The 24,089-nt window shown below is 41.6% G+C and overlaps 1 protein-coding gene across 3 annotated transcripts in view; it reads right to left on the reverse strand.

Annotated features, from left to right (window-relative positions):
- Positions 1-24,089, reverse strand: part of PRIM2 (DNA primase subunit 2) — a 308,888-nt gene that overhangs the window by 35,195 nt on the left and 249,604 nt on the right. For all 3 annotated transcript variants that reach the window (XM_043907010.1, XM_043907009.1, XM_043907011.1), the window contains exons 11-12: positions 13,649-13,775; positions 1,088-1,170 (exon numbers count right to left, since the gene is read on the reverse strand). In XM_043907010.1, coding sequence (XP_043762945.1) covers positions 1,088-1,170; positions 13,649-13,775 — 210 coding nt within the window. The remainder of the gene's footprint in view (positions 1-1,087; positions 1,171-13,648; positions 13,776-24,089) is intronic.

The raw sequence follows: 24,089 nt of genomic DNA on the forward strand, positions 1-24,089 counted from the left end.
AAGTGACGTATTAATGTTGATATACTGGTGCCACCAATACCTTAAGCTTGAAATGCTAGCAATCCTATACACTTACTGCCTTTTATTCACACCTTCTCTCTTCCTAGCCACCTCCCATACACTCATGGTCTAATTCACAGAGCATCCCTTCCAAGAAGTGACCCTCAGCCTCCCAATCTGGTCACCATCTCCTGTAAGCAGAAGAACCAAGACACTCTGTGTGCCTCTCTCAGAAGACTTAGGTTTTATAGGAACATGGGTTTATAGCCAATTCTTCTTAGCATCTGCGAATAGCTGGGCACCTTGGACACTGCCTTTTCCAGAGGATGGAAAAACCAAGATACAAATTCAATTGATTAAACTCAATATAAACTCTGGACACAGTAGAAACAGAATTTTCTAAAATAATTATTTTTTTTCAAGAAAAACTGATATATAATGAACCAGATGTTCTGGCTCTAAAATAGTGTTCTTCTTAAGCTAAGAAAGCAGAAACTCCTTTTAAATGCCTTCAAATCCCAAGCCAACTCACAGCGAGAGTGCATCTCTGAGAGCTCACAGGTTCTTTAAAAGCATTATTTATTAAAAGACACACTCTTAAACATTTGCTGTTACCTTCGAGCATTTCTTTTTTACCCAAGTGGTTTCTGAGACAAAGCATCTGATGAACCATTGGACCTGATGAACTGTCCTCCTGAGTGTGGATCTGATTAGTAAGTCAGAATGCCCGGGCAACACAGAATCTCCCAAATACAACACGATGTCACTGACTTTCAGTTTCGTTAAAAAGCTTCAGTGCATTCCTCTAAAATCTTATTTTCTAAAATGCCCCCCATTGAGATAGTAAAACAAAGAGAGAGAGAGGGAAAAAAAGGGGAGGAGGTGTGTTTCAGCTTTATTACACAAAAATGTTGCCTAGCAGACAGAAGAACCAGAATATCCAAGGAGTCTAAACCAGAGAAGCCAAAGCTTTGGCTTAATTCACTTAGAAGAGGGGCTGTCCGGTGCGTCCCTGCCAGAACATGACATGAAACCAGGGGCTTGTCCACTGCCTAGCTGCTGAGACTGCGGGCAGGGTCCGACCTACCTGGCTGAGCCCTGCGGCAGGGATCTTGTAGGCCTGCAGCTTCTGCCTCAGCAGCTCGGGGTCGCTGTGTCGGAACGGGCACCCTGGCAACGACAAGCAGCACAACAGCAGGTTATCCACCCAGACTCAACACAACACCACGCTCCAGAGACTCCTGAGCACCCCTCAACTGTCCAACAGCCTATTAACAAAAGGGTTAATTGCCCATGGGTGCAGCCGCTTTCCTCTCTTCGTCTAAGTGACAGCTGAGCTGTGCGTTATCAGGGCACTACAGGCTTGAGAGTGACACAAAGCTTCCAGTGTTCTCAGGAGAGGCTGCCCACTCACCAGGAGGGGGGAGCAGCTTTAATCATGCTACTTGCTAACAACCTGAAATAATCACCAAGTAGCTATGAAGCAGTTTACCTAAAAATTTCATTCAATCTTTCAATCTCACATTATTTTTTTCTAGTTTAAAAAAATACATAAAGGCATAAAGGAAGATAGATGGCATAAACGAAAAGAAAAAATGTGCAAACTCTAGGAAATATAAAAACCTCACATCATTTTCATATGTTAATTTTATGCCTACTTCCCCGAGTCCAAGGTCAGGGGCAGCGGAGAGAGGAGCTACCCCATGTCCAAGGTAAGGAGCAGCGGCAGCACCTTGCTGGAGCAGCCATGAAGAGATGCCCCACATCCAAGGTAAGAGAAACCCAAATAAGACGGCAGGCATTGAGAGAGGGCATCAGAGGGCAGACACACTGAAACCATAATCACAGAAAACTAGCCAATCTGATCACAGGACAACAGTCGTGTCTAACTCAATGAAACTAAGCCATGCCGTGTGGGGCCACCCAAGACGGACGGGTCATGGTGGAGAGGGCTGACAGAATGTGGTCCACTGGAGAAGGGAATGTCAAACCACTTCAGTATTCTTGCCTTGAGAACCCCATGAGCAGTATGAAAAGGCAAAAAGATAGGACACTGAAAGATGAACTCCCCAGGTCGGTAAGAGCCCAATATGCTACTGGAGATCAGAGGAGAAATAACGTCAGAAAGAACAAAGGGATGGAGCCAAAGCAAAAACAACACCCAGTTGTGGATGGGACTGGTGATAGAAGCAAGGTTCGATGCTGTAAAGAGAAATATTGCATAGGAACCTGGAACGTTAGGTCCATGAATCAAGGCAAATTGGAAGTGGTCAAACAGGAGATGACAAGAGTGAACATCGACATTCTAGGAATCAGCGAACCAAGACGGACTGGAATGGGTGAATTTAACTCAGATGACCATTATATCTATTACTGTGGGCAAGAATCCCCTAGAACAAATGGAATAGCCATCATAGTCAACAAAACAGTCCAAAATGCAGTACTTGGATGCAATCTCAAAAACGACAGAGTGATCTCTGTTCATTTCCAAGGTAAACCATTCAATACCACAGTAATCCAAGTCTATGCCCCTACCAGTAATGCTGAAGAAGCTGAACAATTGTATGAAGACCTACAAGACCTTCTAGAACTAACACCGAAAAAGATGTCCTCTTCATTATAAGGGACTGGAATGCAAAAGTAGGAAGTCAAAAAAACACCTGGAGTAACAGGCAAATTTGGCCTTGAAGTACAGAATGAAGCAGGGCAAAGGCTAATAGAGTTCTGCCAAGAGAACGCACTGGTCATAGCAAACACCCTCTTCCAACAACACAAAAGAAGATCTTCCAACAACAAAAGAGAAGACTCTACACATGGACATCACCAGATGGTTGACACCAAAATCAGACTGATTAAATTCTTTGCAGCCAAAGATGGAGAAGCTTTATAGAGTTAGCAAAAACAAGACTGGGAGCTGACTGTGGCTCAGATCATGAACTCTTTACTGCCAAATTCAGACTGAAACTGAAGAAAGTGGAGAAAACCACTAGACCATTCAGGTATGACCTAAATCAAATCCCTTATGACTATACAGTGGAAGTGAGAAATAGATTTAAGGGACTAGATCTGATAGAGTGCCTGATGAACTATGGATGGAGGTTCGTGACACTGTACAGGAGAAAGGGATCAGAACCATTCCCAAGAAAAAGAAATGCAAAAAGCAAAATGGCTGTCTGAGGAGGCCTTACAAATAGCTAAGAAAAGACGGGAAGCGAAAAGCAAAGGAGAAAAGGAAATATATACAAAATTTGAATGCAGAGTTTCAAAGAATAGCAACAGGAGATAAGAAAGCCTTTCTCAGGATCAATGCAAAGAAATAGAGGAAAACAACAGAATGGGAAAGACTAGAGATCTCTTAAAGAAAATTAGAGATACCAAGGGAACATTTCAGGAAAAGATGGGCTCAATAAAGGACAGAAATGGTATGGACCTAACAGAAGCAGAAGATATTAAGAAGAGGTAGCAAGAATACACAGAAGAACTGTACAAAAAAGATCTTCACGACCCAGATAACCACAATGGTGTGATCACTCACCTAGAGCCAGACATCCTGGAGTGTGAAGTCGACTGGACCTTAGGAAGCATCACTACGAACAAAGCTAGTTGAGGTGATGGAATTGCAGTTGAGCTATTTCAAATCCTGAAAGATGATGCTGTTAAAGTGCTGCACTCAATATGCCAGCAAATTTGGAAAACTCAGCAGTGGCCACAGGACTGGAAAAGGTCCCTTTTCATTCCAATCCCAAAGAAAGGCAAGGCCAAACTACCACACAGTTGCACTCATCTCACACGCTAGTAAAGTAATGCTCAAAATTCTCCAAGCCAGGATTCAGCAATATGTGAACTGTGAACTTCCAGATGTTCAAGCTAGTTTTAGAAAAGGCAGAGGAACCAGAGATCAAATTGCCAACATCCGATGGATCATCAAAAAAGCAAGAGAGTTTCAGAAAAACATCTATTTCTACTTTATTGACTACACCAGAGCCTCCGACTGTGTGGATCACAATAAACTGTGGAAAATTCTGAAAGAGATGGGAATACCAGAACACCTGACCTGCCTCTTGAGAAACCTGTATGCAGGTCAGGAAGCAACAGTTAGAACTGGACATGGAAGAACATACTGGTTCCTAATAGGAAAAGGAGTATGTCAAGTCTGTATACTGTCACCCTGCTTATTTAACTTCTATGCAGAGTACATCATGAGAAACGCTGGGCTGGCGGAAGCACAGGCTGGAACCAAGATTGCCGGGAGAAATGTCAATAACCTCAGATATGCAGATGACACCACCCTTATGGCAGAAAGTGAAGAACTAAAGAGCCTCTTGATGAAAGTGAAAGAGGAGAGTGAAAAAGTTGGCTTAAAGCTCAACATTCAGAAAACTAAGATCATGGCATCCGGTCCCATCACAAAATGGCAAATATATGGGGAAACAGTGGCTGACTTTATTTTTGGGGCTCCCAAATCACTGCAGATGATGACTGCAGCCTTGAAATTAAAAGACGTGTACTCCTTGGAAGGAAAGTTGTGATCAACCTAGACAGCATAATGAAAAGCAAAGACATTACTTTGTCAACAAAGGTCCATCTAGTCAAGACTATGGTTTTTCCAGTGGTCATGTATCGATGCTAGAGCTGGACTATAAAGAGCTGAGCAATGAAGAATTGATGCTTTTGACCTGTTGTTTTGGAGAAGACTCTTGAGAGTCCCTTGGATTGCAAGGAGATCCAACCAGTCCATCCTAAAGGAAATCAGTCTTGAATATTCAATGGAAGGACTGATGCTGAAGCTAAAACTCCAATACCTTGGCCACCCGATGTGAAGAACTGACTCATTTGAAAAGACCCTGATGCTGGGAAAGATTGAGGGCAGGAGGAGAAAGGGACGACAGAGGATGAGATGGTTGGATGGCATCACCAACTGAACAGACATGGGTTTGGGTGAACTCCAGAAGTTGGAGACGGACAGGGAGGCCTGGCGTGCTGTGGTTCATGGGGTTGCAAAGAGTCAGACACGACTGAGCAACTGAACTGAACTGAACCCAAACTGCCGAATCCATACAAATTTAGAGGAATCCCAGATGGAAATGGGATGAACAAACAGGAAAATACTTCATAGAAAAATGACTTATAGGAGGTATACAGAATCTCTGTATTATTTCATAAGAAAAATAAAAATAGACTACTAAAAACATTAGCATAAACAAGAACACCAAAAATATCTAAAAGCTGTGTATGCCAAAAGCCAGGCAATTTTAGATACTTTAATAAGAAACTACAATGATAAGTCAACATATTTTATTTAAAAGTTAACACAGGAAGCCAGGGCAATTTTTTTTCAGTCATCACTGATAGATCTGTAAGTTAATGAGAGACAATTGCAAATTATTAATGAAATCAATGGGAAGTTGGCTGCAACAAAAATAATGGAAAAGAACCCAGAAGCTAAACAAGTGTGGTTAAAAAGCCTTAACTACGAATAAAAGCACACCTGATAACACTGGATTCCTACAAGTTGTGGAAGTCACAAAATTCATGGCAGTATATATTTTATTAAGATCAACACACTAACACTGCTGAGTGCCGGAAGTGGGATGAGCAGGTGCACAGCATGTGGTTAGAGTCTGGAGCTTCCTTTCCTGCATCTGAATCTCAGTTCACCAGCTAAGGACTGGGGGGCTGTATGCATGTTGACTCAGCTTCACTCTCTGTCAGCATGGGAAATACGCAGCAGAGCTCCTGTGAGAATGGTATATAAAGCCCTTCCACACTCCCAGCATACAGCAAGCACAGCTCAGCATGGGTTAGCCAACATTATTATTCTGAAAAAAAGTCTTATGATGAAACTGCAATGGATCACAATGAGAAGGAAATGAGACTTCGTTAAGTTCAGAATCATTAAAAGTGCAAGTCGCTCAAGCATGTCCGACTCTTTGCGACCCCGTGGACTATACAGTCCATGGAATTCTCCAGGCCAGAATACTGGAGTGTGCAGCCGTTCACTTCTCCAGGGCATCTTCCCAACCCAGGTCTCCCGCACTGCAGGCAGATTCTTTGCTGTCTGAGCCACTAGAATTATTAAAGACACTAACAAGAGACAGATTAACCGAATTGTCCAAATTGCACTTGAAATACTGGCCATGCCTATATGAAAAGGTCAGAAAGGGCAAAGCCAAGAAGAAACCAAAGATTGACAAAAAGCCACAGATCACAAAAAGCGTTTCAAAGCTTCGCTCACAACAATAAGAAAACAGAAGAAACAATCCACCTCAGGAGTAGGGAAGCTGGTGTTATTTTTGACAAATGACAGAAAGAAAACAGAATTCAGCAACTCCAAACTTTGCTTCTGTCTTCCAACAACCTTCCAAACTAGAAAGGGCTGACTCACAAGGTAACTGAAGGTAAAGGGAGTGTAGATACAACTCATGCTGTCCCAGCCAAGTGTTGAACAAAACTGCCCAGCACACATTTGTGGAAGAGATGGATAAACAGTCTGGAATACAGTTCTACCTACATCGACTCAAGACTGGCTGAACAACCATTCCCAGCAGCACTGGTTAATTAAATGCTGTCAACCTAGGGGACTACAGAGCTGTACAAGTTACACAAACCTGAAAGGATAGACACTTCAGGTTTCCAACCTGGCACAGAAAGAGCATAGAAGTTTTCACTTCATCCTAACAAGTAAAAAGCTGAACAGACTGGAAATCAGCAACTCCACTTAGATCCATCAGAGAAATGAGGTCACAGGGCAAACCACGACCTGTAAAATGAGAGAGAGAGGCAGACACAGAGAACCACAACACACCAGAGCAGAAATCTCTGCAGCAGCCAGCACTGGGGTAAGAACTCCTACCCTGGAACTGACAGATTTCTGTGTGTGGATGACTCTGAGAGAGAGAAGCTCCAGGGCAACTGGCCAGAGGAGGCCACACTGTGCAGCTGAATGGCAGGGGCCCCACCAGTGGCTCATAGCACATTAACAGAATAACCCACTCACTTCCCCGGAGCACTCTGTTCTGCTTAGCAAGGGCGCCCTCAGGAGAGACCATCTCACCAGAGTCTCACCTGTCTGGGGGATGGAAATGCCCAGCTCCGGCCTCCTCTCACCATTCTGTCCCCTGGAAGCAGGGAAGCTGAGAATCACTGCCGAAGTTCAAGGCCACAGCCACAGTAACACTAAAAACTGTCTACAGTCATCCCCCTCCTGCTCACCAGCACATCACTACAGGCAAATGTACTAGATTTCTGTACACCCTGTACGTAACATTTACCTTTCAACAAAAAACTACAATATTAAGAGAACGGACACATGTCAGAACCGAAGCCAGATATAGCAGTGTGTTGGCATTATCAGACTGGACATCTAAATGAACTATGATCAACATGCTGAGGGCTCTACTGGAAAAAGAAGACAACATGCAAGAACAGATGTGGAACATAAGCAGACAGATGGAAATTCTAAGGAAAAATCAAAAAGAGAGATATCACGAATCAAAACACTAACAGAAATGAAGAACACCTTTGTTGGACATATTAGCAGATGCAGCTGAGAAAAAAAAACTCTGTGCTTCAGGATATGTCGACAGAAACTTCCCAAAGCAAAAAAAAACGGGGAAAAAAGGGGAAAAGATTGGGGGGGGGGGGGACAAAACAAAAAAACAAGAACAAAATAGCAAAGAACTGTGAATAACAAAGGTGTCACATATGACAACTGGAATCCCAGAAGGAGGAGAGAAAAAGGAATAGAAGCAATAATGACAAGAGAATTTCCTCCAAATTAATGTCAGATACCAAACCACAGACCCAGGAAGCTCAGAGAACACCAAGGCCAAGCAGGATAAATGCCAAAAGAAGATGGTGAAGCATCTTACATTACATTATATTATTATAGTATAGTATGGTACATAAATACTTTAGAAAATCAGTGGCAAAGGAAAATCTTGAAAGAAGCTAAAGGAGAAACATCTTACCTACAAAGAAGCAAAGAAAAAAATTTTATTGAACCTATCCTCAGAAACTATGTAAGAAGAGAGTGGAGTGAAACAGTTCAACTGTTGAGAGAAAAAAATCTCTCAGACCCAGTATTGTGTACCCTACAAAATACTCCTTCAAAAGAGACAGAAAAATAAGGACTTTCTCTGACAAACAAAAATTGAAGTAATATGTTTCCAGATCTCCAGGCCAAGAAACGTTAAAAGAAGTTCTTCAAAGACAAGGAAAATGATATAAACCAGAAATTCAGATCTACCCAGAGAAAATCTGAACATCAAAGAACAGGAAAGGTAATATACAAACCTTTGCTTTTCTTATTCATAACTAATCTAACAGATAACAGTTTGTTTAAAGAAATGGGAACAATGTATTCTATAATGTAGGTTTATGTACCTATCTGCATGGGTTTATATATTCTTATTATAAATGAAGCGAATGACAGAAGGATACAAGGGAACTAGAAATATTCATTATTATAAGGCACTTGTATTACTTGTGCGTGACATGGTGACCCAAAAAGAGACATATTAGTTGTACATATATATGAAAACTCCTTAAAAGTAAAACCAATTTAGAAAGTAATAAAATAAGTATGATATGTTAAGAAGAAAAAAAGGGAATCATATAAAATGCTCAGTTAAAACCACAAAAGGCAGAAAAAGTGTGGAAGACAAAAACAGAAACAAAGAATAAGGACAACAAATAAAAAACAGTAAGAAATACAGCAGCATTAACACAACCATATCAATCATTACTTTAAACGGCATGCTGCTGCTGCTGCTAAATCGCTTCAGTCGTGTCCGACTCCGCGCGACCAAACAGACGGCAGCCCACCAGGCTCCCCTGTCCCTGGGCTTCTCCAGGCAAGAAGACTGGAGCGGGCTGCCATTTCCTTCTCCAATGCATGCCCGCATGCCAAGTCACATCAGTCGTGTCTGACTCTGTGCAAGCCTATGAACAGCAGCCCACCGGGCTCCTCTGCCCACGGGATTCTCCAGGCAAGAGTACTGGAGTGGGTTGCCACTGCCTTCTCCATGGTCACCCATTAAAAGCAGACTGTCAGAGTGGATCAAAATCAAGACCCAACTGTATGTTGTATACAAGAAAGCCACTTTAAAGAAACATGGATTGAAAGGAACGGAAGAGAAAGATACACCATGCTAACACAAACCAAAGCAAGTGGGAGTATATATTTCTTTCAGACAGAGTAGACCTCAGACCACAGGGTTTATGCAGGATAAAAAGGGTCTTTACGTAACAATAAGGGGTGAACACTCCAAGAAGACATCGCCATCTGTACCGTGCATGCACTTAACAACAGAGAAGCAAAACACACAGGAAACATCCAGCAGAACCGCAAAGAGAAGTCCTGGCCCCACTGCTGGCGACCTCCACACCTCTGACAACTGCAAGGGTTCTGCAGGAGAGTCACCAACAAAGGAGAGCGCCTGAGCACTCGAGAGACAGAAACGATACCCACAACCAGCTACACAGCTCACAGGGACAAGGTTTCTGCTGCAGCCATGTCAACATGGGGACAGCTGAGCACACGTAGGGCAGAGTTCACCTAGGAACTCTCTCTCTCGTTCAGCATTGCTATGGACCAAAAACTGCTCAAAGAAACAGATTATTCATTAAAAAAAGAGAGAGGGAGTAGATCAGTATATCTAATAAACAATAGGAGCTTCCTGAGTGTTTGCTAAGTACAGCGGTCCCTCAGTATCCGTGGGGACTGGTTCCAGGATCTGCCCAGGATACCAAAGTCTACAGGTACCCAAGTCCATTGGCTGGGCTTCCATACCCAAGATTCCACATCCTCAGATTCAACCAACCTCAGATCTTGTAGTGTTGTATATATTTGTTGGGAAAAATTCACATGCAAGATGAACCCTTGAAGTTCATACCCTTGCTGTTAAAGAGTCAACTGTGTATTATTTTCTAGCTGATAGAGTTTAAACTAAAAACAAAATTTTAAAAAAGGAGAATGGACAGGAATAAATTAGATAAAATAACAGAAAGAAGAAATACAAAATCCTGCTTTTAAGGTAAGAAAAGTCAAAAATCAATATTACAGTAATTCAAGTCTATGCCGCAACCCATAATGCTGAAGAAGCTGAAGCTGAACGGTTCTATGAAGACCTACAAGGCCTTCTAGAACTAAAACCAAACAAAATGTCCTTTTCATTATAGGCGACTGGAAAGCAAAACTACAAAGTCAAGAGATACCTGGAGTAACAGGCAAATTTGGCCTTGGAGCACAGAATGAAGCAGGGCAACGGCTAATAGAGTTTTGCCAAGAGAACGCATTGGTCATAGCAAACACCCTCTTCCAACAACACAAGAGAAGACTCTACACATGGACATCACCAGACTGTCAACACCGAAATCAGACTGATTATATATTTGCAACCAAAGATACAGAAGCTCTATATAGTCAGCAAAAACATGACTGGGAGTTGATTGTGGCTCAGATAATGAACTCCTTATGGCAAAATTCAGACTTGAATAAAGTAGGGAAAAGCACTAGACCATTCAGATATGATCTAAATCAAATCCCTTACAAACGTACAGTGGAAGTGACAAATAGATTCAAGGGATTATATCTGATAGAGTGCCTGAAGAACTATGCATGGAGGTTTGTGACATTCCACAGGAGGCAGTGATCAAGACCATCCCCAAGAAAAAGAAATGGAAAAAGGAAAAATGGTTGTCTGAGGAGACTGTACAAATACCTGTGAAGAGAAGAGAAGCGAAAAGCAAAAGAGAAAAGGAAAGATATACCCATTTGAATACATAGTTCAAAGAATAGCAAGGAGAGCTAAGAAAGCGTTCTTCAGTGATTAATGCAAAGAAATAGAGGAAAACAACAGAATGGGAAAGACTAGGGATCTCTTCAAGAAAATTAGAGACACCAAGGGAACATTTCAGGCAAAGATGGGCACAAAAAGGACAAAAATGATGAGGACCTAACAGAAGCAGAAGATATTAAGAAGAGGTAGCAAGAATACACAGAAGAACTATACAGAAAAGATCCTCATGACCCAGATAACCATGATGGTGTAGTCACTCGCCTAGAGCCAGACATCCTGGAGTGCGAAGTCGAGTGGGCCTTAGGAACCATCACTACAAACAAAGCAGATGAAGGTGACGGAATTCCAGTTGAGCTATTTCAAATCCTAAAAGATGATGCTGTGAAAGTGCTGCACTCAATATGCCAGTAAATTTGGAAAACTCAGCAGGGGCCACAGGCCTGGAAAAAGTCAGTTTTCATTCCAATCCCAGAGAAAAGCAATGTCAAAGAATGCTCAAACTACCTCACAATTGCACTCATCTCATATGCTAGTAAAGTAATGCTCAAAATTCTCCAAGCCAGGCTTCAACAGTACATGAACTGTGAACTTCCAGATGTTCAAACTGGATTTAGAAAAGGTTGAGGAACCAGAGATCAAACTGCCAACATCAGCTGGATCATCGAAAAAGCAACAGAGTTCCAGAAAAACATCTACTTCTGCTTTACTGACTACACCAGAGCCTTTGATTATGTGGATCACAATAAACTGTGGAAAATTCTTAAAGGTATGGGAATACCAGACCACCTTATCTGCCTCCTGAGAAATCTGCATGCAGGTCAAGAAGCAACAGTTAGAACTGGACATGGAACAACAGACTGGCTCCAAATCGGGAAAGGAGTACTCTGTATTGTCACCCTGCTTCTTTAACTTATATGCAGAGTACATCATGAGAAACGCTGGGCTGGATGAAGCACAAGCTGCAATCAAGATTGTCAGGAGAAATATCAATAACCTCAGATGTGCAGATGACACCACCCTTATTGCATAAAGTGAAGAAAAACTAAAGAGCCTCTTGATGAAAGTGAAAGAGGAAAGTGAAAAAGTTGGCTTAAAACTCAACATTCAAAAACTAAGATCATGGCATGCGGTCCCACCGTGTCATGGCAAATAGATGGGGAAATAATGGAAACAGTGACAGACTTTATTTTTTTGGGCAGATGGTGATTGCAGCCATGAAGTTAAAAGGCTCTTATTCCTTGGAAGAAAAGCAATGACCTAGAAAGCATGTTAAAAAAGCAGAGGCATTACTTTGCCAACAAAGGTCCACCTAGTCAAAGCTATGGTTTTTCCAGTAGTCATGTACGGATGTGAGAGTTGGACTATAAAGAAAGCTAAGCACTGAAGAAGTGATGCTTTTGAACTGTGGCGTTGGAGAAGACTCTTGAGAGTCCCTTCAACTGCAAGGAGATCCAACCAGTCCATCCTAAAGGAGATCAGTCCTGGGTGTTCATTGGAAGCACTGATGCTGAAGCTGAAACTTCAATACTTTGGCCACCTAATGCAAAGTACTGACTCATTTGAAAAGACCCTGATGCTGGGAAAGATGGAAGGCAGGAGGCAAATGGGATAACAGAGGATGAGATGGTGGGATGGCATCACCAACTCAATGGACATGAGTTTGAGTAAGTTCTGAAAGTTGGTGAAGGACAGGGAAGCCTAATGTGCTGCAGTCCATGGGGTTACAAAGATTCAGACACAATTGAGTAACTGAGCTGAAACTGAAGTAAATAAGCAATGTGTTGAGGACCTGGAAACAGACAGACCCCTCTCTTCAGGAGCTGCACTTGGCCAAGTAAATTACTTGGGTGTAATTACCAGGGTGTAAATTACTCCCTGGTGCCACCACTGGCCACTGGGGAAAGCTACAGACTTTCTCATGACAGCTATCTGGTCAGTTGCTTTCAAAGTTTAGAAGACATAAAAATCATCCAGGGCCTTGAAAATAAATCTGATTTTATGCATCTGAGGGTGGAGTCTGCAAGCCTGCATTTCTAAAAGTTTCGTTAAGTGCTGGACATGACAGGTGAGAACCACTCACTGAATGTTCCAGGCCTGGCCACCCCTGTGTCTACTAAACAAATGCTCTGGACACATAAAGCATCTTGGTTAAAATTTCACTTGGGATTTTTTTAGATCTTTAACAGCTTGCAACTGTATGATCATCTAAAAAAGAATTTCATTTAAGATGCTAAAACAAAGTTTTGACACATACTGTAGTCAGCCCTGGTAATCTAGAAAATTTAATGAATATGGACTATTAAATCTTTCTGTCACACATCAGACAAAAGGAGGAACTTTTCAGGGTATGCTCAAATAAGTATTTTAGAAAAAAAGGTGTTAAATTCAGCAATCTACAGAAAACAGATTAACTTTTTTTTAACCTACAACTTAAGACAAATTGATAGATATCTGAAATCATGACTTGTTAAATCCCTCGCTTAGCCTTTGTTTGTTAGTCAGATAGAAAATTAATGAATATACCCTTCTAAAATTTGAGGCACTCAACTTTAAAAAGCTTTGATCAACCGTCTAAGCCACATGCAGAAGCAAGAGAACAGCAGGTGAAGAAGCGGGAGGCCTGAGAGCCCGGCTCAGCACAAGTGGAACACAGTGGGCCCACGTTCTCTTACTGGCCCAGCTCAGTAACAAAACAAACTGTGAGAGCCAGCGGGCCTCTGGCTTGACCCAGTGACTGACAGGGAGCCACCAGCCCACTCCCTCTAGTAACGCAAAGTCTGTTGCGCTGTTCCCTGCAGAGCTCCTGGGCTTCTGTGCATTACAGTCACGCCAGAGAAAGCGCTTACCGTGATAATCCCCTTGGCCTGGGGTATTGGTGAGGATGATCTTCATGCAGCTGTAAGGCGTGTAGTCTGTCCTCTTGCCTTCCTTTCCGTAGCTGTGACGGATGTTGTAAGAGTAGCCTTTATCAAACTGATTGGAGGAAAAAGAGAGAAGAGACAAATAAAGCCAGCATTAAACTGATGGTGCCAGCAGTGCCAGCTGGAATCACAGTGCACAAAGTAACACTTTCTGAAATAAATTCAGCATTCACGGCCGATGTACATCCATATCATACACAACATTTGGGTCCTTTATAGGTTTTTAAAGGTGCAAAACCCAAAAGAAATAAATAGAGACAGTTAGTGTTTATATTTATATGTTTAAAGATGAGGATAATTCTTTCCTGAGAAGAATAATCAATTTGCCTTTTCTTGGCTTGATTCCAAAGATCATGCTAGATGTCAATCATCTTCTCTATCCACCTTATGCTAGTCTTCCCTGAATTCCCACATCTTGCCTACTCTACTACTAAGGGCCTCCTGATACAATTAATGCCTCCCCTGCATTTTCACTACACAAAAGCAAGCCGTCAGCAAATGCTTCAAGAATGAAAGAACACTGTGACTGCCTCCTGCCAGGAAGTCCCGACTCATGTTCAACAAGCAAGGTAACTACACAAGAAGGACTTGGCAGGGTGGGAGAAAAGGGAACTCATATTTATTGAAAGGCTCAGTACAGTGGGCCTAAGCTGTCCATTACTTTAAAGAACGTCGGAAAAAGAATCAGGAGATGAGGAAACACTGTGGGTTTTCACGGATGAGACTGTTTTCCACTGAGGCATACAGCTAACTTACAACGCTGTGTTAGCTTCTGGGGTACAGCAAAGTGATCCAGCTATGCATACACATATATGTATTCTTTTCCACATTACTTTCCAGTATAGGTTATTATAAGACACTGAACATAGTCCCCTGTGCTATACAGTAGGACCTTGCTGTTTAGAGCTGAGATTTTTAATTTTGAGGCTATAATCTACATTGAGTGACATGCGTAGATATCAAGTCTCCAGTTTGATGTAACACACACCACCATCAAGAAACGGCATGATTCCTTCATTCACAAAGCTACCTCAAGCCCCTTCACAGCATTCTTCCCCAACCTACACACCAGAAGCATCCGCTGGTTTCACTTCTGTCACCATGGCTTTAGACATTCTACAACTTCACATAAGTGGTATCACCTACAACTTGGCACTTGCCTTCTACCTCTACAAGGATCAAATTATGAGCTGCTTCAGCTGTTGACCTTCAAACCCCCTTGAAAGTTCAATTTGGAGATTAGGAATGAGGCACTCTGTGCTCTGGCAAAAAAATGGCAGAAGAGGTCTTCAGAGAGTTAGATATTTTCAGGATAAGATTTTATGACCCTAATTCTTGCATCTCCTTGTATCTATGAAACCACTAAAATCGTTCATGGTGATGTCTGTTCTTTGTAATGAGGAGTAAGCCTCACAAAACTAGCAGAAATCCTGTGCAAAAGATATGTGCTTGATTTTGGGTACTCCCCCTTTCCCAAAATCACAAATATACTGACCTCCCTGCTACCTCTTCAGAACACTTTCTGAGAGGTAACTGAGACGCTATCTCTTTGGCTACAGTCCTCATTTTGCCCCAAATAAAACTTAACTCACAACTCTCACATTGTGCTTTTCTTTGGTCAACATGCCAAAGTACTGCATTTTGGGATGGTATATCTGGTACCCCCATGTGAACTGGAAAACATTTTCCAACACCATTTACTGAAGATAATTTAGTCCATTGTTCTATCAGTTCAGTTCACTCAGTCATATCTGACTCTTTGAGACGCCGTGAACCGCAGCACGCCAGGACTACCTGTCCATCACCAACTCCCAGAGTTTACCCAAACTCATGTCCATTGAGTCAGTGATGCCATCCAACCATCTCATCCTCTGTTTCCCCTTCTCCTGCTACCTTCAAACTTCCCCAATATCAGGGTCTTTTAAATTGATTCAGCACTTTGCATAAGGTGGACAAAGTATTGGAGCCTCAGCTTCAACATCAGTCCTTCCAATGAACACCCAGGACTGATCTCCTTTAGGATGGACTGGTTGGATCTCCTTGCAGTCCAAGGGACTCTCAAGAGTCTTCTCCACAACCACAGGTCAAAAGCATCAATTCATCGGTGCTCAGCTTTCTTTATAGTCCAACTCTCACATCCACACATGACCACTGGAAAAACCATAGCCTTGACTAGACGAACCTTTGTTGACAAAGTAATGTCTCTGTTTTTTAATATGCTGTCTAGGTTGGTCCTAACTTTCCTTCCAAGGAGTAAGCACCTTTTAATTTCATGGCTGCAATCACCATCTGCAGTGATTTTGGAGCCCAAAAACTAAAGTCAGCCACTGTTTCCACATCTATTTGCCATGAAGTGATGCCATGATCTTAGTTTTCTGAATGTTGAGCTTTAGGCCAACTTTTTCACTCTCCTCTTTCACCTTCATCAAGAGGCTCTTTAGTTCTTCACTTTCTGCCATAAGGGTGGTATCATCTGCATATCTGAGGTTATTGACATTTCTCCCGGCAATCTTGGTTCCAGCCTGTGCTTCCGCCAGCCCAGCGTTTCTCATGATGTACTCTGCATAGTAGTTAAATAAGCAGGGTGACAGTATACAGACTTGACCTTTTAGGAACCAGTCCTTTTCCTATTAGGAACCAGTCTGTTGTTCCATGTCCAGTTCTAACTGTTGCTTCCTGACCTGCATACAGGTTTCTCAAGAGGCAGGTTAGGTGTTCTGGTATTCCTACCTTTTTCAGAAGTTTCCACAGTTTATTGTGATCCACACAGTCAAAGGCTTTGGCATAGTCAATAAAGCAGAAATAGATGTTTTTCTGAAACTCTCTTGCTTTTTCGATGATCCATCGGATGTTGGCAATTTGATCTCTGGTTCCTCTGCCTTTTCTAAAACCAGCTTGAACATCTGGAAGTTCATGGCTCACGTATTGCTGAAGCCTGGCTTGGAGAATTTTGAGCATTACTTTACTAGCGTGTGAGATGAGTGCAACTGTGCGGTAGTTTGAGCACTCTTTGGCATTGTCTTTCTTTGGGATTGGAATGAAAAGGGACCTTTTCCAGTCCTGTGGCTACTGCTGGGGTTTCCAAATTTGCTGACATATTGAGTGCAGCACTTTCACAACATCATCTTTCAGGATTTGAAATAGCTCAACTGCAATTCCATCACCTCCACTAGCTTTGTTCGTAGTGATGCTTTCTAAGGCCCACTTGACTTCACATTCCAGGATGTCTGGCTCTAGATGAGTGATCACACCATTGTAATCATCTGGGTCATGAAGATATTTTTTGTATAGTTCTTCTGTGTATTCTTGCCACCTCTTCTTAATATCTTCTGCTTCTGTTAGGTCCATACCATTTCTGTCCTTTATTAAGCCCATCTTTGCCTGAAATGTTCCCTTGGTGTCTCTTATTTTCTTGAAGAGATCTCTAGTCTTTCCTATTCTATTGTTTTCCTCTATTTCTTTCCATTGATCGCTGAGGAAGGCTTTCTTATCTCTCCTTGTTATTCTTTGGAACTCTGAATTCAAATGGGAATATCTTTCCTTTTCTCCTTTGCTTTTTGCTTCCCTTCTTTTCACAGCTATTTGTAAGGCCTCCTCAGACAGCCATTTTGCTTTTTTGCATTTCTTTTTCTTGGGGATGATCTTGATTCCTATATCCTATACAATGTCACAAACCTCCGTCCATAGTTCTTCAGGCTCTCTATCAGATCTAAGTCCCTTAAATATATTTGTCATTTTACTGTATAATCATAAGGGATCCGATTTAGGTCATACCTGAATGGTCTAGTGGTTTTCCCCATTTTCTTCAATTTAAGTCTGAATCAGGCAATAAGGAGTTCATGATCTGAGTCACAGTAAGCTCCTGGTCTTGTTTTTGTTGACTGTATAGAGCTTCTCCATCTTTGGCTGCAAAGAATGTAATCAATCTGATTTTGGTGTTGACCATCTGGTGATGTCCATGTGTTGAGTCTTCTCTTATGTTGTTGGAAGAGGGTGTTTGCTATGACCAGTGCATTCTCTTGGCAGAACTCTGTTAGCCTTTGCCCTGCTTCATTCTGTACTCCCTTGCTCTATAAGTCCACTCCTTTGCCAATGCCATAGTGTCTCTGTTACATCTTTAAAGCAAGCCTCAATTTCAGGTAATGTAAGTCCTCTTGCTTCGTTCTTTTTCAATATTATTTTGCCTATTTTATGTCCTTCCTTTTCCGTACAAACTTTAAAATCAGTTTATCAATTTCTACTTTAAAAAAATAAAAAGACTGCAATCAGTAGCTTAAGGTTTCATAACTACTGATGTGCCCACAAGCAATCTACAGCCAGGAAAACAAATGGCATTTTAACTGAAAGAAAACTTTCAGAAATAAAAAAAATCTTTCAAATTATCATTACATTTCACTGATGAAAACAAGAATGTTAAAAGTTCCAGCAAACATCTTTTATGTTATGGACAACTTCTGTTTGTTTTGTTAGTCATAAGCATTTAACTATAATCAATCTCTTTGTACAAACTTTTAGGTATGAATTGAACTTAATTAGACAAGATTTCTCTACATTCATCAAAAAACACGGAAAGAACTTTTCAGTCAGCCATTCTGCTTAATGAAAAGCTACTCTCTCTAAGGAAAAAAAGCTAACATTAGTATCTTCCCGCTCCCTTTTCCTTCCAATTTATTTACCATTTATGTGTATGTATATCTAAATTTGGACATTACTAAGTTTTCAGGCTATTCACATATTTATCATACAGATTGTCTTCTTTAGTTTTCGAACTGGCAAACTCTTCAAATATTGTGCAGAAGGTACATTTATTGGGTGATGTTTTAGGGAATACTTTTCAGGTGTCCACATCCAGAACTCAGAGGAACGTCTCTAAATAGTTATATGGGAAGGGGGGTGAGAACCAGGTGGAAGCACTCTTTTCTGTCTTGGCTCCTCCATCCCACCCCAGCCAGCAATAGAAAACACCAGAAAATCAACAGCCTGAAGGTGGTCAAGCAGAAGTTGGCAACCTTCCAAATTAGTCCTAGCATTCCAGCTGTGGCACTGTAATCTGCATTTCTACCCTAGTTAGCAACAAGTTATTTTCAGAGCCACTATGTCACCAATGGAATTCAAGAAATGCGATAAAGCAGGTGCATCTTAATCCTCTCCTGCTGGTCTATTTCAGAGTCCCTCACAAGTCTGCCCCCCACCCCAGCTCCACGCACTGCACAGAGACTGCATTATATTTTTTATAGTATTTACACCCAAATCTACTCAGAAGCCGTAAGTATATATAAACCTCTAAGTGCCAAGAGTCATGCATGGTCTTCCTTAGAAGAAAGTATTTCCTATGAAGAAAAGCCCCCAGACCAAGTATTACTCCTACTGGCAGGACGTCAACACCTGCCTTTCATAAGTCAAGCCTGCCTTGCACAGTTAAGTGAGAATAGTTGAAAACCAAGTATTCTTTAGAGAGAGATTTATATTCAAAAAAGAAAATCTTCTTGACCTAAGTGAGGCAAAACAACCATAAATATACGAGCAGAGAAGAGGGTAAGGATATGGCAATTCTAACAAAAACATAGTCGAGAGTCGATCCCTTTTTGTGGGTTGTTTCCTACTCACAAGGATCTGGAACTCTAGTTTACATATTGAGAAACACACAGAGGGTGGGTCTACTGACTACAGAGGCCAGTCCTTCACTGCCCAGATCCAGCGTCCCACACATCACCGTGAGGGCCCCTGGAAGCTACCAGGAAGGCACAGCTCAGCAGCAGAGCCACATGTAGAGACAGAGCTGCCCTGGGGAAGGGCGGGAAGGCACCATGGGCTCGCCGTGACACACCATTCTCGCCAGCTCTCCTGCAGCTGGCGACCCATTGATTCTCGCTCCTCCTGCCACTGCCCGAAAGCTTTGCTTACAGTGTTCATAACCAGAACACATGCCATAAGCATTTAATACACAGCACCCCCATTAAATGCTTACTTACTAAATTACTCAATTATCTGTAAATCCAATCTTGTCATCATTCACCTACAGATTTCAAGTACTTCTCTTAACTCTTAACTTTAGCCACAGTTTAACTCTTTGAGAGATAACTGAAACATCACATATTCTAACCAAACAACACACTGAAGGAAGCTTGGAGACCAAAGATTAATAGTTAAGACAAGTGCTTTAAATCAAATACTCAAATTGAAATCTGTCTCTACTATGTGTTAACTGTGTGACCTTGGGCAAGTGACTCAACTTCTTTGTAACAATTCCCTTACATAGTATATAAAAACAAAGGAGTAACATTTCACTCACAAGGTTGGTGTGACAATTAGCTAATAGCTCATCTGAATGAAGCACTTGGCATACCATCAAGCACAGAATTAGCTCTGTATTGAATATATTCTCAATCAATATAAAAAAAATTCCAATCAAAAAATGGGCAGAATACATAACTAGACATTTCTCCAAAGAAGACTTAAGATGGCCGACAGGCAATATGGAAAGATGCTCAACATTACTAATCATCAGGGAAATGCAAATCAAAACTACAGCAAGGTATCCCTTCACACTGGTCAGAATGACCATTAAAAGACATTAAAAGTCTACAAATAACAAATGCTGGAGAGGATATGGAGAAAAGGGAACCCCCCTACACTGCTGGTGGGAATGTAAGGTGGTGCAACCACTATGGAAAGTAGTATGGAGGTTCCTTAAAACTAAAAATAGAGCTACCATAAGATCCTGCAATCGGATTCCTGAGCATATATCCGCAAGAGACGAAAACTAATTCAAAATGATGCTTGCACCCCAGTGGTCAAAGCAGCACCATGCCCAACAGAGAAGACGTGGAGAAGCCTAGCAGTGCGCCTGCAGGTGGACACAGACGGTGCGGGGCACACACACGTGCCTGCTACCCAGCCACAGAAAGAACAAACGATGCCATCTGCAGCAAACAAACGAACCTGGATACCACCGTACCTAGTGAAGAGAGTCAAAGACACACATCACAAGCTATCACATACACATGGAATCCTAAAAAATAATACAGACGAACTTATTCACAAACCAAAAACCAATGCACAGACAGAGAAAACAATTTTATAGTTACCAAAGGCGAAAGTGAGGAAGGGATAAGTTAGGATTTTGGTATTAACATATACACTGCTGCTGCCATGTACTGGCTAATTCATATCCAACTCTTTGCAACCCCATGGACTGTAGCCCACCAGGCTCCTCTGTCCATGGGATTTCCCAGGCAAGAATACTAGAGTGGGTTGCCATTTCCTTCTTCAGGGCATCTTGCTGACTCAGGGATCGAACTTGAATCTTCTGCTTGACAGGTGAATTCTTTACCACTGAGCCATGTGGGAAACCCAACATATGCGCATTACTTTATATAAAATACATAAAACAACAAGGACCTACTTATAGTAGAGGAAATTATAGTTAATACCTTGTGATAACCTGTAATGGAAAATAATGTGAAAAAGAATGGATATATGTATGTCTGTGTGTGCATACATGTATCTGTGTGTGTGTGTATAAAACTGAATCACTTTGCTGTACACCCAAAACTAACACAACATTATAAGTCAACTATACTCCAATTTTCCAAAAAAAACCCACAAAACTGTAGGGTAATCATTACCATGGCAGTCAGTTTTACTATTACCTATTTACTATTTTCAAGTGAAAACAAAATGCACAATGTGAGAGCTGTGAATTAAGTTTTATCTGAAATGAGAACTACAGCCCAGGAGATAGCCTCTCAGAAAGCTCTGAGGAACTGCTCCAAAGAGTCAGAGGGGAGGTCAGTATACGTGTGATTTCAGTAACAAGGCACACACAGTCAAGCACACGCTTCCGCAGAAGGTTGCTGCTAGTCAAGAGTAGATGCTTGCATTAATGATTTTAGTGGTTTTCTAGGTATGAGAAGGTGCAAGAATTTGGGCTCATAAAATCTTTACCTGAAAGTATCTAACTATTAGAAGCCTGTTCTGCCAGGCATCTCAGAGCACAGAGAGTCTCTCCTGCTCTCAGCCCTAAACTCCTTTCAGGGGGTGTTGAAGGTCAGTGACCGCAGTGGCCAGGGACTTCCTCCTTGTAGAGGCAGATGACTAGTGACAGTTCTTAGCTGGCGTTATTAAGTAGTGAGCCAGACGTGGTGTGGTGTTTAATATTACTTAAATTACTTACATGTTTTGCCTCCAGCTTCCTCATCAGAAAACCTGAAATCTCATTATTCTAATTTTCATGAGACCTTCAGTCAGGTGAGCAATTTGAGGTCTGTAACTCAGCTGGAAGGCACTGCTGCTATTACTTTAATTCAGCCAATTTCCTCATATGGATAATGAATATTTCTTCTGCTCTGTAGGAGTTAATTCATTTCTTCCTGGTGAGAAATTTTCACCAGGTGGAGAGGCAGCAGAAGTCAGAGAGAGAACACAGATTTGGGATCTAGCTCTGACACCTACAAGCTGAATGTTAGGGAATTATCTCAGTCTCTCTTTTTTTTTCATTTTTAATATTGGAACAATGAGACCTGTCCTTCACTCTGTGCAAAAACACTTTGTAAACTGTAAGCTACTAAGTATACACTGTAATTATTTGCTACAATAATTTGCATAAAACTTGTACAAACCAGTTCGTGTCTGTCTGAAAGGTGAAATTTTAAAAAGAGGTTTTACTTAACAGTCAAGTATCAGGTTGGTGCAAAAGTAATTGCAGTTTCAGGCTGTGAATTTTAAGTCATTATAAGTAGGTTCAGACACCTTTGTTAATCAAAATAGGAACCATTATAATCAACACATTTTTGCCAACCAGAAATAAGTTTGTTTATTCCTGAAATGTAAAAATCTGTGCTTCAGGATTGTGATGAACTCTTGGCAAGCATTTTCAGTAACCTGCTGGTTGCAGAAGCATTTTCCCTGCAAAAAGTCATCAAGATGATTCAAGAAGTGGTAATCAGTTGGCAAGAGGTCAACTAAATATGGCGGATGAGGTGATACTTTGTAGCCCAATTCATTCAACTTTTGAAGCACTAGTTGTGTGTGTGTGGCAGGCATTGTCCTGGAGAAGAACTGGGTTCTTTCTATTGACTAAGGCCAGCTGCTGGCGTTGCAGTTTTTGGTGCATCTCACCTATTTGCTGAGTATACCTTTCAGATGTACTGGTTTCACCAGGATTCAAAAAGCTGTAGTGGATCAGACTGGCAGCAAACCACCAAACAGTGACCATGATGTTTTTTGGTGCAACTCTGGCTTTGGGAAGTGCTTTACCTGCCTCCTGAGAAATCTGTATGCAGGTCACGAAGCAACAGTTAGAGCTGGACATGGAACAATGGACTGGTTCCAAATAGGGAAAGGAGTACATCAAGGCTGTATATTGTCACCTTGCTTATTTAACTTATATGCAGAGTACATCATGCAAAATGCCGGGCTGCATGAAGCTCAAACTGGATCAAGATTTCCAGGAGAAATATGAATAACCTCAGATACACAGATGACACCACCCTTATGGTAGAAAGTGAAGAACTAAAGAGCCTCTTGATGAATATGAAAGAGAGTGAAAGGGCTGGCTTAAAACTCAACATTCAGAAAACTAAGATCATGGCATCCAGTCCCATTACTTCATGCAAATAGATGGGGGAAAAATGGAAATAGTGACAGACTTTATTTTCTTGGGCTCCAAAATCACTGTAGATGGTGACTGCAGCCATGAAATTAAAAGATGCTTGCATCCTCCTTCCAAGAGGAAGAAAAGCTATGACCAACCTAGAGAGCATGTTAAAAAGCAGAGACAACACTTTGCCAACAAATGTCCGTCTAGTCAAAGCTATGGTTTTTCCAGTAGTCATGTATGGATGTGAGAGTTGGACCATAAAGAAAGCTGAGTGCGGAAGAACTGATGTTTTTGAACTGTGGTATTGAAGAAGACTCTTGAAAGTACCTTGGACTGCAAGGAGATCCAACCAGTCCATCCTAAAGGAAATCAGTCCTGGATATTCTTTGGAAGAACTGAAGCTGAAGCTCAATGGTTTGGCCAACTGATGCAAAGAACTGACTCATTTGAAAAAGACCCTGATGCTGGGAAAGAATGAAGGCAGGAAGAGAAGGGGATAACAGAGGATGAGATGGTTGGATGGCATCACTGACTCGATGGACATGAGTTTGAGTAAGCTCTAGGAGTTGTTAATGGACAGGAAAGCCTGGAGTGCTGTAGCCAATGGAGTCGCAAAGAGTCAGACACGACTAAGTGACTGAACTGACTTCCCAAAGTTGCCTCCCTGGCCCAGAAGCTCCAAACCCCTTTTCTTTTATTTAGGCTAAAACTGAATATGAGTGCAAATTGAAAGTACCCCATGAGTACTGTGTGTTCCTGTATGTA

Source organism: Cervus elaphus, chromosome 7, assembly GCF_910594005.1.
Source record: "Cervus elaphus chromosome 7, mCerEla1.1, whole genome shotgun sequence".
Classification (NCBI taxonomy): domain Eukaryota; kingdom Metazoa; phylum Chordata; class Mammalia; order Artiodactyla; family Cervidae; genus Cervus; species Cervus elaphus.